Source organism: Rhinichthys klamathensis, unplaced genomic scaffold (assembly GCF_029890125.1).
Source record: "Rhinichthys klamathensis goyatoka isolate OS25496 unplaced genomic scaffold, OSU_Roscu_1.1 h1tg000196l_1, whole genome shotgun sequence".
Lineage (NCBI taxonomy): Eukaryota > Metazoa > Chordata > Actinopteri > Cypriniformes > Leuciscidae > Rhinichthys > Rhinichthys klamathensis.
This window is the reverse complement of record NW_026606722.1, coordinates 5,369,138-5,385,067: the sequence shown is the minus strand read 5'-3', so window position 1 is coordinate 5,385,067 and position 15,930 is coordinate 5,369,138. Positions and strand designations below refer to the sequence as shown.

At 40.0% G+C, this 15,930-nt stretch overlaps 1 protein-coding gene across 1 annotated transcript; it reads right to left on the bottom strand.

The window, feature by feature from the left end:
- Positions 1-936: 936 nt before the first annotated feature.
- On the bottom strand, positions 937-11,959 carry LOC130096098 (uncharacterized). Its single transcript, XM_056262742.1, has 4 exons — positions 11,817-11,959; positions 6,470-6,649; positions 6,260-6,389; positions 937-1,544 (listed from the first exon to the last, which is right to left on the bottom strand). Exons 2-4 carry the CDS (start codon positions 6,645-6,647, stop codon positions 1,037-1,039), a joined length of 816 nt encoding a protein of 271 aa, XP_056118717.1. The 5' UTR covers positions 6,648-6,649; positions 11,817-11,959; the 3' UTR covers positions 937-1,036.
- Between the last annotated feature and the right edge of the window lie 3,971 nt (positions 11,960-15,930).

Here is a 15,930-nt window from a genome sequence, read left to right as displayed (position 1 = left end):
ATAAGAACAAACCATCCTAAAATGGTGTGGTTCATCATGTAGATTTAAGTAAACATAAATATTAAAGGTGTTTGTAGGCCTACTTGATGTGATATAGCCTATGTCTTTGTAATTAACTGTTACAATTATTTAATTATTTAGGCCTAATGCAAAACATCTAATGAAGCATGTACTGTGTGCATTTTTAAAGGGAAAGTTTACCCAAAAATGAAATTTGTCATAATTTGCTCGCCCTCATGTTGTGCCAAACATGTATGTGTTTCTTCTGTTGAGCAAATAATGTTTCTAGCCAAAGAGTTTGAGGTAGCCATTGACTTCCATAGTATTTTTTTTTTCCTACTATGGAAGTCAATGGCTACAGTCAACTGTTTGATTACCAACATTCTTTAAAAATCCTCTTTGTGCTCAACAGAAGGGTGAAACTCATACAGGTTTGGATTGGAACAACTAGAGGGTGAGTAAATGATGACAGAATTTTTATTTTTGGGGTGAACTATTCCTTTAACACAGCGATTCTCAACTGGGGGGTTGTGACTCACCAGCCTTTTCTGATAGGATCATGGACAGCAGGGAAAAAAATATAGTAAATGGGATAGTAAAAGGTGCATTTACACTTTGTCGGAATTACTGTATGAAATTCTGACTTGTAATAAGCATTCAAGTCTTCATAGAACTCATAATTATAACTTGCAAACTCAGAATTGAATGGAGCTCCAACTTATACATGTTTACCCGCATCTGTTCTCGACGGACTGAACAGACAAAACTAACCGGAGATAATTTCCATGTTAGAGAAGGCGGAGCCTCAGATCCACACCTACATAATCGACACAGACCAATGGTAGTTCAAAAGTGTTTACCAGCCCAATCGAACATTTCCGGAAAGTTAGTGATGGCAAGTTGTTTCAAAACGAATATACCACGAATGCACCAAAACCATCAATACAATTATGGCACTATGTTTGGTCGCAACTTGCTGTCCAATGAAAAATCTGATCTTGAAGCAAAACCAGTTGAGAACCACTGTTTTTGTGTCTCAGAGAGCGAGTGCATCTCTTGAATCCTGGGAAAATATCTCTCGTATGGTGAGTTCTCGCTCACACGAGGGGTGTCCTCTGTGTCTGATGTATCTTGCTTTTCTTGCTTCGGCCAGGGCCTGTGCAAAGTTTGGTAATGTGTGAACTGTTCTTAAATGTCCATCAGGAGCTAACATCTCAGAAGGGAATAAAACAGGAGAGGATGGACACCTATTCCCATTTATTTCAGCTCCTCTTTCAACATCTTTCTCTCGTTCCCTTAACAGCATCCACTCTCTCTCTTTCTGGCTGTCTTTTTCTCTGTCTCTCACTACCTCCATGTGTGCCTCCCTCTCTCTATCCATCTGTCTCTCCTTGCTCTCCTCTCTTTCTGTATTTGTACATGTAGCAGTTAGAGATGTGACAGTCTGCCGTTTTAGGTCCGGTAGGCAGAGAGTCTCGGAGGGTTCTGCGCTTTTCTCCCCACTGCTGATAAACTCCTGAACACGAGCCTGCAGAGAGGAGGACCTGGAGAGATTGAGAAGAAATACTGAGAATTAATTAAAGTGCAAAAGTCAACATGCATTAAAAATCATGGGAACTCGCATAGCAATTAATCTGGAGCTGCGGGAAATGAACACCGCTAATTGGATGGTGGCTCCACAATGATGCACTCGGTTTAATTTTTACGAGATCGTTACACCAAATGACATTTTTGCACTCAGTAAAAGATCAGTAGATTAGTAAAACGTTTTTTGTGGAAATGTAAAGCTGGTCTGATCATGGTACACGGACTGGGCACTTAAAAACGTTCAGTATCACCATGTAAAGCAAGGAATGGAAGATGAGGAAAATGATGGAGGAGTGTGGAGAATGCAGACGAGAGAAAAGGAAATGAAACAATCATGAAAGAGTGTCTCTGTCAGAGAGTGAGCTAGAAGGGAAAGAAAGAGAGATAGAAAACAGGAAATAAGCAGAAGTATAGTGAAGTAGGCACTAGTTGGCTGCCTACAGGCTGTCTGCCTAACAAGCATAAAGACGAAGAACCACTAACCTCCCTGCAGGTCCACAGAGAGACAGAACAGACAGACAGAAGATGTTACAAGATGTGCAGACGGTGTACTGTGGGAGAGAGAGATGGCCTAATTTCTTCTCTCTTGTTTCTTTCTTGCTATTTACCAGATGCTTGTCATCCAAAGAAACCTTTGGTTCACTAATTGAAGGCCAGTTCCAGTGGAGCATCTTGAGATGTGTCTTGCTCAAGGGAACAGGCAGTAGAGAGGTTTCTCTCGCTGTCTCATTAGAAGCCCAGATCTTTAACCATTAGTCTACCATGGTCTTTCTCCATTTCCTTGATTCACTGACTACAGATCTCATTTTAAAACATATTTTGCCCCCTCCTCCCTCGCTCTCATTCATTCATCTTTTTGAAAGTGCTGATCGAAGATTTCAGAAAGGACAAATCTGAGAGGCAGACATCTGGAACAAATATATTAATAGATGAACATATCAATGTAGGGGGCTAAAACATAATAAATCTTTTACTAAGTCGTTTGTATGTGTTTGAGGATGGATGGATCTGTGTGTGTCTGTGATTACCCATTTTCAGATTCACTGGTGCGGTTAACTGGGGAAATCCCTTCAATCACACATGCCCATCTCAGACTCTAATCAGAAAGCATTCATGCACATACTTATTATAAACAACTTCTGAACACACACACACACACACACACACACACATTTGAAGCACACAATCTGAAATCAATCACATTTGCCAGCTGAATGTACAGAGTGCAAAGTGATGTTATACAACTGTATACAATTAAAATATATTCTGTAAATAGTATCTCTTAATTACAAAAATATTTTTGATCAGCCCACATTTAGACGTACTATGAAGCCCTTAAAAGGTACATGGTGATGGAATTATTTTTTAGAAAAAATAATGTAAAGGAAATATTGTGTAAATGCTTTTGCATTCTCTCACAGGTGTATTGCATTCCTGCAAGAAACGCAAAAAAATTTGCGAGCAAATCCCCTTTCGGAAACGGCTCTCGTTTAGATGTAACCTACCGAGCGCCCAACGTAAGCCCATGTTAGTCCTCCTTGCCAATGGGATGGAAGGGATTACCATGAAGACAGTTGTAGCTGCTGTTCTTTTTACATTGTTATTTCATGAGGAGAGTGCTTTGGTTCTCAGTTCCCTTTTTTTTTAGCCATGACCAGTGTTATTAACACTGGGGAAGCATACCTAGTCCAGTCCAGAGGAATGCTACGGAGGCCACATACCCGTAAGGAGGAACATGTGGAAATACACATATGGACTGACCCGTGGGGCAGTGCCACATGTGGAAGACCTCTGTGGTTAACACAGTCTCATCCCAAGACGTCATATGACTGACGCTTTTGACCATACGTCAACATCCGACGTTTTAGGGTACCCTTTAACGTCAGTTAGATGACGATCCTAGGGCGTCATCTAACTGACGCTTTACCTTTAGCGTCAGTTAGATGAAGTGGGTAGGTTTAGGTCTGGGGTAGGGTTAGGATTAGATAGCGTCATCTAACTGACGTTAAAGGGTACCCTAAAACGACGGATGTTGACGTATGGTCAAAAGTGTCAGTCATATGACGTCTTGGGATGAGACTGGGCTGCTGTGGTAGGTCCTGCCTAGACAGGGATGGAACTACTACAGACGCAGAGGCGGGGCAGAGCAAAATCTGCCCAGAGAAAGATACAGCTTTACAGATAGGGAACATGTATCTTGGAAGAATACACATATGGGATTACCAAGGGGGAATACCAACACATGGGCCATCTCGAGTACTGGCCCTGAAAATTAATTCAGGGTTCGCCAAGTGGGGAACTCATCAAGCCAGCCTTCCCACACATTACCTGTTTGTACCCAACACATGGGAAGAAAACAACTCCAACTGGAGATTGAATCCCGCAAAGGTATTATCTGTTGACCAGACCCAAAAGAGCTAGCAGTGGGAGGACTCCTGGGAGGCCTCAGCGGGACCACCAGGGGAGGGAGTCCATTCTCCCGGGAGTGTGAGCTGTCGTGAGAGACTTGAGCCACTACACTACTGACTCCAGAGGAGGAGATGGAGGAAAAGTTGAGACAGCCAACATGAGCGCACACCGCCTTGGTGGTTGATATACGCAACCATCGCAGTGTTGCCCTAAAGCAACGGTGGAAACCGACGCAGGGCAAGGAGCACTTAACCTGGCCCTAGCCAGATGAATTTCGCTCCGCCTAGCTTCACTCACATCCATCTGGAACCGATCCATTGAAATTGCGTTTCAGAAGGCTGGGCCTTATCAAAAATCCTTGCATATGATTGGATAAGCCACTTGTCTGTCATCTTTATCGACGTGCTATTTCAACCACTCACACCGAAGCCAACCCGTGACGCTGAAGAATCCGGTCGGGAGAAGGCACTGATCTATATAACATCGTTTCCACCAACAAAAGCCTTAAGAGCCGTTCTCTGATGTTCTTTTAATGAAACAATATTAGGTAGATTGGACAACACGGATGAAATAGCAGCATCAATGTTAACGCTTGTTTCCTCGATGCGAGCCGCCATTGTTGTCTGAATCAAAACAGTCTCACGGTCGCTTCTCCACTACGTCACATCTATGAAACTCCCCTCCCTGCGTCCTGATTGGCTAAACCATAAAGTTGGTTGGAGAAATCACTCTCAATGGAAGAGGTTCCAGATGGATGTGAGTGAAGCTAGGCGGAGCGAAATTCATCTGGCTAGGGCCAGGTTAAGGAGCACTGCCATCAACTCTAGAAAATAGGTATGCTACCGCAGTCAAGGTCCCGTCCAGGAGCCCAAAACTGTGCCTGGCAAACTGAATCCCATAGCCGAGTCTGATTGTCTGCAAGAGTCAACGGGACGGGCTTGGAAGCTCTAGGCTCCCAGGCTCTGTACGAGCGACCCAAGGGCACAACCAACGTACCCGTGGAGGGGCAGCGAGGGGGACTGCTGGGGCCCAACCCGGGAAGCGTAACGTCCTGAAGTAGAGGCAGTGAGTGTGGTGTGACACTAACCTGGCTCCCAGGATCCCACGAGGAATGGGCACATTAAATGTTACAATTCAATAAATAATAATGAACAAAAGGTTAAGCATTAATTTTGTTTAGTGTTATTAAGGTGACATTCTGTTTTGTTGTTTTGGTAAACAATCTGTTCTTGCTGTTGATAGATCTTAGCCTACATCTGTCACAGAGACTTGTGATTTCTCAGAACACGTATTTAAGGGATATTTGTCAGACTTTAACTTAAACATATTCATTGTCCTTATCCTACGTGCAACTTTTTGAATGCAAAGTGGGTCTAAGATACAATATCAAACATTTATAGAATGAGTGGGTGGCGTCTAGCTTCCTTTTTTAAGATTGTACCCCAAAGGAGAGATCATAATTGCAACAGATTCATTTTCCACATTCTGTTTGAAGTTGTGCTGTGTCAAGTATCAAGTGGAATAAATTCTCTCATTCCTCATTGAAATCCATGCCAACCCCTGTCTAACTGCAGAGTGGGGCGCATGCCACGGCTGAAGCTGGGATACAGGGGAAGACAGAGCTGGATAGCCATATTATATAATGAGGTGCTAAAGAGATTAGCTTCATGTTGGCACAACACACTTCCTTTGAACTCCATCAGAAATTATCAGTGGCTTCGCTTACTGTATATAGAGCAGTTTGATCCAACTATTAATGTTTATTGGATAAAAATACCTTAAAGTACGGTAATAGTAATACTATGATATTCTGATATTATGCATATATAATGAACAAATTTAAACATCATAGTTATAGATGCACAACATATTTGTACTATTTTGGTTTTAGCATATACTTGAGATACTTTCATTTATTGGTATCAGTTGTAATTGTATTTTATTTTAATTGTTTATTTAATTGTTAGTGCTCATTTACATTTATTTATTTAACCCTCATAATACCACTAATAATTTAATAACACTGTTAAATGGAATATTTAGTAAATCGTAAATCTCAAAATAAACATTCACTGCAAATTCACCTGTAGTATTAAAATGATTGATTTTTTATTTATTTAAACAAAGGTTTATAGAAATTGAACATTGGCCACAACATAAAAATAATTATAATATAAAATTATATTTATTTGGAAAATTATATATCTTTACATTTTAATATAGTGAGAAAATGCAATCAAACAAGTCCTGATCTCAGCCTCACCTGTCTGCCTCCTTGCCTGCCAGTGGGATGATGGGTAATAGGGTCCTCTTGTAGGATGCAGCAGGGCGCCCGACATCATGGTTGGAGGGTCGTAGCCCTAAACTGTGGAGTCCTCTTTTCCAGGGATTACCTGACACGAAACAGATACGTTTCATATGTGAAATCAAGGTCAAGGTTTTTTTTTTTTTTTAAATTTAATTACTCACACACCTGTTTTGACTGAGATGAGCTCTCTGTGTAGTCTGCGCTGCTCTCTGTTCAGTGTGTTGAGGTGGTAATGTTTAGCCTGGTCGAGTCTCTGCAGATCCTCAGCCAGTCTGGCTTCGGCCCTCTTCTCTTCTCGTCTCTGAGCCTCACCGGGCCATGGCAACCAGTCTCTGCGACGCATATCTGATGATGACGTTTCAATAATATATTTAAACAAAACTGATAAAGCAATATCAATATCATAACAAAACCAAAAATTTAGCTGAATTCAGACCAACAGCACAAATGTGAGTATTGCTTTCATGCAACAGTTCAGTAAACAAAAAGTCATTGAGTAATGCTTCATTGCTCCATTTTGCTCAATGAAAATAGGTCTAAACCAATGTTTCTCAACCCTGCTCCTGAAGGACCCCCAACACTGCACGTTTTCTTTGTCTCCCCAAGCAAACACACCTGATTCAACTCATCAGCTCATTATCACATATATCCCCATGTGAGAAACACTGGTCTAAACAAAGTTACAATAAAGCTTACCATTGTGTGTGTCTAAGAACATTAATGAAGTTGTGCCAGTTAATGTTTCAGTGACTCACTAATTGAAAGTCACTTGTCACCAGCTACCGGCATAATATGTAACCATGAGGAAAGAGTAATGAAAAATAGTGAAATGTCCCATTGCTGTTGGACTATAAGGGTTCTTGCATCGTAGCTCGGCCATTGTCCATAAAGTCCAAATGTACCAAGTACCAACAATCATAAATTTTATTTATTTAGCTCAAATCATGTTATACTAAATCAATCAATCAATCAATCAATCAATCAATCAATCAATCAATCAAATATTTTCTGGCTGGTCTAGCTAATATGCATGCATAAAGGGGATAGGCTCTTATACAGTCTTCACAATTTCCCTTTTCCTACAGTATTTCGCCAATATTTCCCCGGTTCTCTGTCTTTGAAGAGATACAACAGTATTTACAGTACAGTACAAAGATCAAACCAAACATCAGCAACAAATTCATAATTGTCTGTCTTTCAAATACACAATCCAAAATATAAACCATTTGTAGGCCTAACATAAGAGCACTAGGGCAAACACATACACCCACATACACATGCTCTCATACACAGCATCATATATTCTCCCAATGGACTCTCTGATATGTCAAGCTTGACTATGTTATTCATTCTATCGTTATGCAAAACCATATCCAGCAGATCCGTCTCACTTGCCAAGAGAATATAATTATTCAAAGCATCTTATTCACTCATATCCACATTTGCTTTTTGACAACCGGGTCAGCTAAATAGATTCTTAATGCTGAATAGTTGGAAACACTGTATTAGCTTTATCTACTAAAAACAATTAGATATAGAGCCTTACCATTACTTCGGTATTTACAGTGGCAGCTGCGGTGTTTAAAGTGACCCATGTCTCTTCAAGAGCATGTTCAGTAGTTTCATTAGATTAATTAGAATCCAGGTAGAATGTACTACTTTATTATCCGAAATGGTCAGGAAGGGAACACCTCACTCAGCCCTAAGGCTCAAAAGGGCAGCTTGCTAAAGGGAGCCCGTGGTGAAAGCATTCTCAGTATAGCTACCATCACTGATGTGTTGTTAAGACCCAACACTAGTTGGGGAAGGGAAGGAACTAAATAGAGGGAATATAATGTCTAATGTATTTAGTTCCCTTGCATTAATCCCAGTTAGGAATGGCTAGTAATAGCTAGCGCTTATCCTGACTAGACCACAGTGAGTGACAGATAGCAAGGAGGGATGCCTCCTGGGTGAACATCCTCAACTCGGTAGCATTGTCAACTCACACAATAGCTAACAGGTCAGCTAGTTTATCTAATGACCCACTCCTAGGGGAAGCATCTCCTCTGCCTTCGGTCCTCAGACTGTGGCAAGCCAGAACCCTGAGAGGCTTTAGGCAGGGATCTGGATCGGTGTTGGATGTATTTCCTGAACGCCGCCGATTGCGCCCTCGCCTCTCGAAGCGTTTCCACCACCATCTCTACAGTTGGGCCAGAAAGCTCAGAGGGTGAGACCGGGGCATCAAGGAGAAAATGCATCTCTCAGACTTAGGGCTAAGTCTGTGGTGCAGCACAACATGGCAGCTCAGGGGACAATCCCTGCCCCTGATCCAAATCCCTCAGCAGATCTGCCTGCAGGCCTGCATCACCGCCATGGTGTGCAAGTCCCCCCCGGCCTGACCTGCTGCCTCATATGCCCTGCCATTCAAACGCGAGGTGGTTTGAAGCAGCTTTGATAGCAGGGCAGGAGCCCTCAGAGAGGATGACTTGCCCTGAAAGACATCTCCTCTACCAGGGGCATCCTCACATATCCTCACTCAGCCAATCCTTCCACATTTGCATAGTTCGAATATTGGAAAGGATGGATCCAAGCTGAATATGGCTTCCTCCTTTATATCTGTGGATATTGGGAAGGAAGGGAAAGCTCATGGGGGAATTACGGCCTGAAAGAAGGTACTCGTCCAGTCTACCACAAGCGACTTCCCATTTTGCATGCCCCTGAGCCAGATCCAATCTAGTTGTGGTGCAGGCCATATTGTCCACCAGTTCCCCATATGTAGGGTTGGCAGGTTGAGTATCCTCTGCCTCCTCAATTACATCCGCCTCCTCCTGGCTGGATGGTGCCAACAACATGAGTTATCTGCTGGATCGGCGGAGTCAAGAGACAGCACATCCTGAGCCTGCGACCGAAGTGCATGAAAGGGCCAATGCTTTCTCGAACTCCTCGGCCAGCTCAACCTGAGATACCCATGACCTAAGCCTCCGCTGTGCCTCAACATCCCTCCAGAATAAGGACAAACACAAACAGATCTTTCTCAGAACCCTCACAAACTAAACGTGCATGCTCCTCACCTAGGCAATAAACGCACAGGTCGTGTGTGTCCTCAGGTGTCAAATATCTCGAACACGGAGGCACAGGCTTTCACCAGCAAACGAAATTAGAGTGTTTTCGCACACTAGATGCGCTGATGGCAAAGGGAACAAAACTGCAAGCATTTTGTGGAAGAACATTGTTTTGGTTGTGCTTCAGCTCTGCGTGTCTGCGGATGAATATGACCCTTCACAATAGATAATGCTTTACAATGAATTCTGTTAGAGAGATGTACAGTACAGATGGCAATTTATCTGTTCAATTAAAATACCTTACTCACCTGCTGAGTAATAAAAACGCCTTCTCCATGTTTCTTTTGCAACATTTAAATTAAAAACATTTAAAGTTCTCGCCATCTTTGAAAAGCCAAGCCACTGTTGATTCTCATTTCATTAGCAGCTCTGTCGCGCTCTCTTTTTGCCAGCAGACTCTCTTCTGTTCGGCGTTTTTTTTTAAACAAGTGATTCCCTAGATATTCCAGTTTCAGCATGCTCCATGTCAACCTTGAACACTAACCTATGCCACCATACACGTGTGAAAGTAGCCGAAGCAACTTTTCTCTATTTACGGATATGACGAGACACTCAGGGGAGAGTGACGCATGCACACAATTCCCTCAAAAACTATCTCGCTAGGTCTAAACTATAAACACTTATAATAGGCTGACCTTTTCACTAATACCATAGTGAATCAGTGTAAGACAAAAACACGTTTTGGAAGAAGGATTGATGATGTATTGACTACATTTAAATTTTGTATATTTTGAACAAAAAAAAGTTACATAGCTACAAAAGTTACATAAAAATATTAAAAATAAAGTATATAAATAATACCAAAATAACACTACCAATGACAACCACTGACAGGCTTCTGTGAAGATTAGAAAATTAATAAAATATACTCTTTAATTATATTTCTTTACTTAAACACCTAATAATTTCTTGACGGTATGGTCAGGATGCGTTTATGCAAGAGAAAGAGACCGAGAGGAGCAGCAGGAGATAAAAGCTTTGATGAAGCACTTCCACCACAGTGTTCATCAGTTAAACATACGGAGGCTGCATTCAGTCTGTTTGGGTCATTGTGGATGAGTAATGGGTTTGAATAAAGCAAAATAGAGGCACTGTCAATAAAACTCTAAATCTCCCCGTTTCATCGGCCCTTTTAGCTTGAAATTGATTACAAATAAACTATCAGTGTCTGGTCTTAAATCAGATGTTGTTGGCCTTGGTGTAACTGATCAGGGTTGGTGATACATATTAAAATCACCTTGATAAAGCATTTTTCTTTGTCATATTTAAGTTTATATCCATTAGTCACAGAAGTTCCCCTGACCCCAACTATCTTTAATTAAAACACCAACATTTTTGTGTCAGTAAAATATTCCCCTATTTTCCTCTGCTCATACCATATCTATGTGGTAATATTTACCTCATAGACCAGTTCATCCTTGGCCATCACGTATGAGATGTCTGTTAATGATTGAGTCAAAGCTGTCAAAGCATTTGTTTTTCCAATCTCAAAGAAACAGATCTGTGTTGGCATTATGACCAGAGCTAATTGTTCGGTTTTGTTTTAGATTGATTTAAACAATATTTGATGGATAAATACACTTATGTTAAAATCAACAGACATCACAATCCATTTTACTTCTGCATTAAGATGCATTTCTGATTGAAAGTAGATAATTAACCAAAAAAAAGTTTAATGGGGCTTGAATCGATCCATTGAGAATTGACTGGATTGTAAAAAGTGTACGCACTAGAACAGAACAGGTTGTTGGAGATTTTATTTTATTTTATATTTTATATTTTGTTCTTGGAATGATGTACACTGATGAACCATTCACAATAAGACAAAAATAGGGTCAGTTCTGTTTTCATGTTGACTTTACACACTCACACAACTCTAAATTAATGAACCATAAAGCATGAAAAATTCCAACCAACAGCAATGAAAAAATAAAGATTATGAAACATGATTATGAATTGAGTTTTGTTTTCCAACAGCACATTTTATTCATCAGTGAAGATAGCAGAAGCGGATTGAATTATGTTTAAAGAGTCCATGAACAATTAATCTCAAACATGAATGGATGGATACCAGCAAGAACAGGAAAATCATTTTAATTCAACTGTTTTATTTAATGATCATTACAACCACGCAAAATAAATTCCTCATCTGCAATCATATCGTTCACCTGTCAAAGCCATAACAATAGGAAAAACTGCCTTCTCCCCACGCGCTTAAAGAGCTTTTATGACAGTCTCCATTTAAAAAGGCTTTTGTGGGCACAGCTGGGAAACCACAGCGGTTGTTGAAGTGCTCTCAAAAAATATTTATCCTACTACCTTAAATCCTGTTTTTTGCATAAACATTATGGTAAGATTTGTAGCATTACAGTTCATAATGGGGGGGAAAAATCATGAAAAGAACTTACTGTAAAGGGTCAGTCCAGTTTGATGTCAGTCCTGAAAAGTGGCAGATTTCTAACTAAGAAATAGGATTCATCCTCCAGTGCTGGAGAAGTAAAACAGTGAACACATTGACCCTTAATATTAAGCAATACGAAGGAAAAAATGGCAAATGTGTTAGTTTTAGCTAAATGAAGAGCATGCGTGAGCCCTCGGGGTTGCAGTTAGTCTGAGATGCACACAATGTCTTCTCTTTAGTTTGTTATTCAGACTCCTCTGTCACCCAGACGGTTCCTAAGGGTAACTATGGCTCTTGACAAAGTAATGACCAGTGACAATGACGAGCTCTCCATGGATACCAGCACACATTTATATTGGGCGACATGGATAAAGAGGGGAAGATCAAAGCATGTTTATAGACTGTTCTTTTTCAGACAGATCTAATTCAAATCTTTTTATGTTGGCAAAAGTTTATGCTTAGTAACTTACAAATTGTACTATAAGTGTGTATAAATGTTCTACAATGCATTTAACACTTTAAGTGCTTGTCATTATAATGTGACAAATTCCACCCTATAATATTGACCCATGAGTACACTGTAAAGTCCAAGTCATTATAACTAACACTTTTTTGGTTAATTGTACTGAATTTCTCAACTTAATTGTACAAATCTGGTAAACTGTACTATCCACATTTGCCTTACTCAGAAACCCCAAGTTAAGATTAATTGTTTGGTTTGAGTGCCATTTTGTCAAAGCAAAGCAAAAAAAAAAGATGGTGTTTTTGAGGTGGGTCAATTCTTAATAGTTTTCACGCATTTTCTCCACACTGTAAAAAGTGATCAGGTGACTTGACTTAAAAAAGTGAGGATACCCGTTGCCTTAAAATGATTAATGAAACTGCATGCGTATTTGAAAAAAATAAGTTATGTGGAATTGTCAGGTTCACATGTTTATTTATTTAATAATTTTAAGGCAATGGGTTTCCTTACATTTTTTAAAGTCAACAGTCCCATAATTTGCATTTGTCATCTGCTTGATGAAACATGTCTAATCTGATCTGGTTGATCTGGTCTGGATGAGTTCCTTCTCACTGACTCTTTATTCTGTAGGAGATAATTATTACTTGGATGTAATGAGATCTTCTGACTACGATGTGAAAGTTACAGTTTAGTCACAAAAGTAATACATTTGGTCATATGCTATTCTTTAATATGTAATTGCCATAAGCAGGGTCACCAGAAGAGGCAAAACTACAAAAGGTGGGGGTTTTTTTTCATGTTGTTAAAAAATATGTCGTTATGCTCACAGACGGCATTGATTTGATTAAAATATTGTTGCATTAAAATATTATTCCAATTTAATATAGCTCTTTTCTCTCTGAATATATTTTAAAATACAATTGATTAAGCTGAAATTTCAGCATCATTACTCCAGTCTTCAGTGTCACATGATCATTGATTTGATGCTCAAGAAACATTTCTGATTATTATCAATGTTTTAAACAGTTGTGCTGCTTAATTTTTTTTTGTGAAACCAATTATAAGAATAGAAAGTCCAAAAGAAGAGCAAGTATCGAGACTTGCTTCTGCCAATACATTCACAGACATTGCTGTGAGCATATAAGACATGCTGCCGCTGCACATGTAACATACTGTACATGAATTAACCCCCGTGGCATATCTATACAGGTGGAGCTGGGGAAGCTGTAGGGTTTCTGAAGCACACTGCAGACTACTAACAGCAACACTACTGGTATTTGTTTGAATGTTGAGCCGCAGCTCATTGGACGCTTACCAGCTGTGTTATGTAGTTACATGATCACTACCAAATTAGTTAGACCTATCAGCCGGTGCCATCCAGAGTTTCATGCCAGAACTAGGTAATTAATGTCACTTTTGATCAACTGTTGAATAAAAGTAAAAGTATCTTGCAAGAAAAAAAGAAACGAAAATAGAAATAGACATAAACTTGAAATATATTGTAAATATATAGACTACTGTAGGACTGTCACGTGTGGCTGTAACAAAGCACACAACGGAGTAGAGAAACAAAACAAAACAAAACAAAACATTTCTAATATTAAATCCAACTTGGAACACTCAGGAGATATTTCGAATAAAGGCATAAAATAACAACCATGAAATACACAGACGACACGAAACAATGACCAGACAGAACTCAGGGTTTAAATACACAGACTGGATAATAAACAGGAACAGAAACGGGTGTTAACTAATTAACTACCAGAAAGACTGGTTGTGTTTACACGACACCGTTTTCAACAGGAAACTTTTTAATGCGTTTTGGCCATTCATTAACATGGTCTTTTGGTGGCCTGAAAATGTAATCTTTTGAAAACGGGTTTCAAAGTGCAAGGTTTTGAAAACAATGCCTTTACCGTCTCCATAGTAAACAACAAAAACGGGAATTAGTGAAAACGGTGACGTCACGCGCATGTGTATTACCATAGACAGTATAAGAAGTGGACAGAGCCATCTCATTGGAACTCAGTTGAGACAGTTGAAGCCCATTTTTAGCGATTTTTGAGCACTTCCGTTCCTGACGTGCAGACTCAAACCGACTCAAACTAAGCTTGATGACGTGAGCAACCTGTCTGACAGACGTAAATCTTCTAGTAGCTGTGCGTGAAAATTGCCAACGTTAATCTTGCAGATGCGGGGAACTTGAGCAAAGAGTTCTTTGGCGTGAGTGAGCAGGAGTAAGTATTCCGTTGCTGTTATGGACTCATTATCTATGGGCTTCTCCCTTGACGGGACGTCCCCCAGATTGCCTGCGAGCTTCTCCTCCTGTCTGTACGGTAACTTCTGTACAGCGCGACAGAGAGTCGAGTGGTTATGACGCAATCGTTAGCCTATTTTTACTAAATCTGTTTCTACGGGGCCATAATGTAACATAGAAGGTAATGGAGCCTTTTATACATTGTCGTGTTTCTTTGTAAATAAATAATGTACAAATGGAGTCTTTAAACGCCTCAGATGTAAAGTTTTTCGCTGTCAAAGTGACGCCAAAATGAATGGGAGTCAATGGAAATGCTAACGCAAGTGAAGTTCTGCTACAACATGGCGGCACCCGGCCGACTTCAACTTCCGGTCGATGGATTACCCCCTTGTGTATTACGTGTTCATGTATGAGTATTATGTGTTTGTGTTTTTTGATAAAGTGACATCGCCAACTACTGGCCTGGCATGCATAATACGGCCTTTTTAGTCATTTTCGCAGATCCGTGTGTACACATGGATCCTGAACATGTGCGATTATTTTGTCCATTCAGATGTAAATTTGTCTTTGACACTTGCAAAAACAACATAAGAATACATTATTAGTTAGCTTAACAATATCTTTAGAGTTTTCTTTTACATTTTATTTGATCTTCTTTGATAAAATCCTCTGATACTCCAGCAGCTGTATGAGGGTTTTTCAACCGACATAAACATTGCTGAAAGTTCAGGAGCTAAAGAGATACTAACATCCCTCTTAAGTTTAATTCAGGTTATTTTCTGCATTAGTGACCATATTACCTTTGAACACACTATGTGTTTCCCAGTGAGCTGGGGTGAAGTTCAGCCCGTGACGCCTCTCTCATTCAAACATTAGCAGCCTCAGGCTAACTTATAATAGGATCTGACCAATTTGGGTCAGTCTTGTAATGGTAAATCTCTAGTCCCATTGAGCATCTCAAAAAAGAAAAAGCCAAAAGCGCAAGTATTTATCAGAAAGCCAGCCTGGAGCACTGTCATGCCAAGCCATGGATTAATGGTTAGGGTTAGGGTTAACAGCACATGTTTAGGAAAGATAACATTAGACTCAGAGGATGGGGACTTTAATGCCATAACAACATTACAATCCCCAGAGCAGATTTGTGTTAAAAAGTAACACATAAATACTCAAATAAGGACCAACTACCAAGTCATGAGTAACAATCTGAGCATAAAAATATCAGTGAATATATCAATAAAAACAAGAGTTGCTATTTTGATTTCATAATGACTTTAAACATAACAGGAAATCATAAGCACATTAGATACAGTAGATCTGTCAGTTAAAACCTGTATTTCTTTTTTCATAAAGATCAGATATAGGAATACTATTCAAACTTGTATAGGCCATTACTTTTTC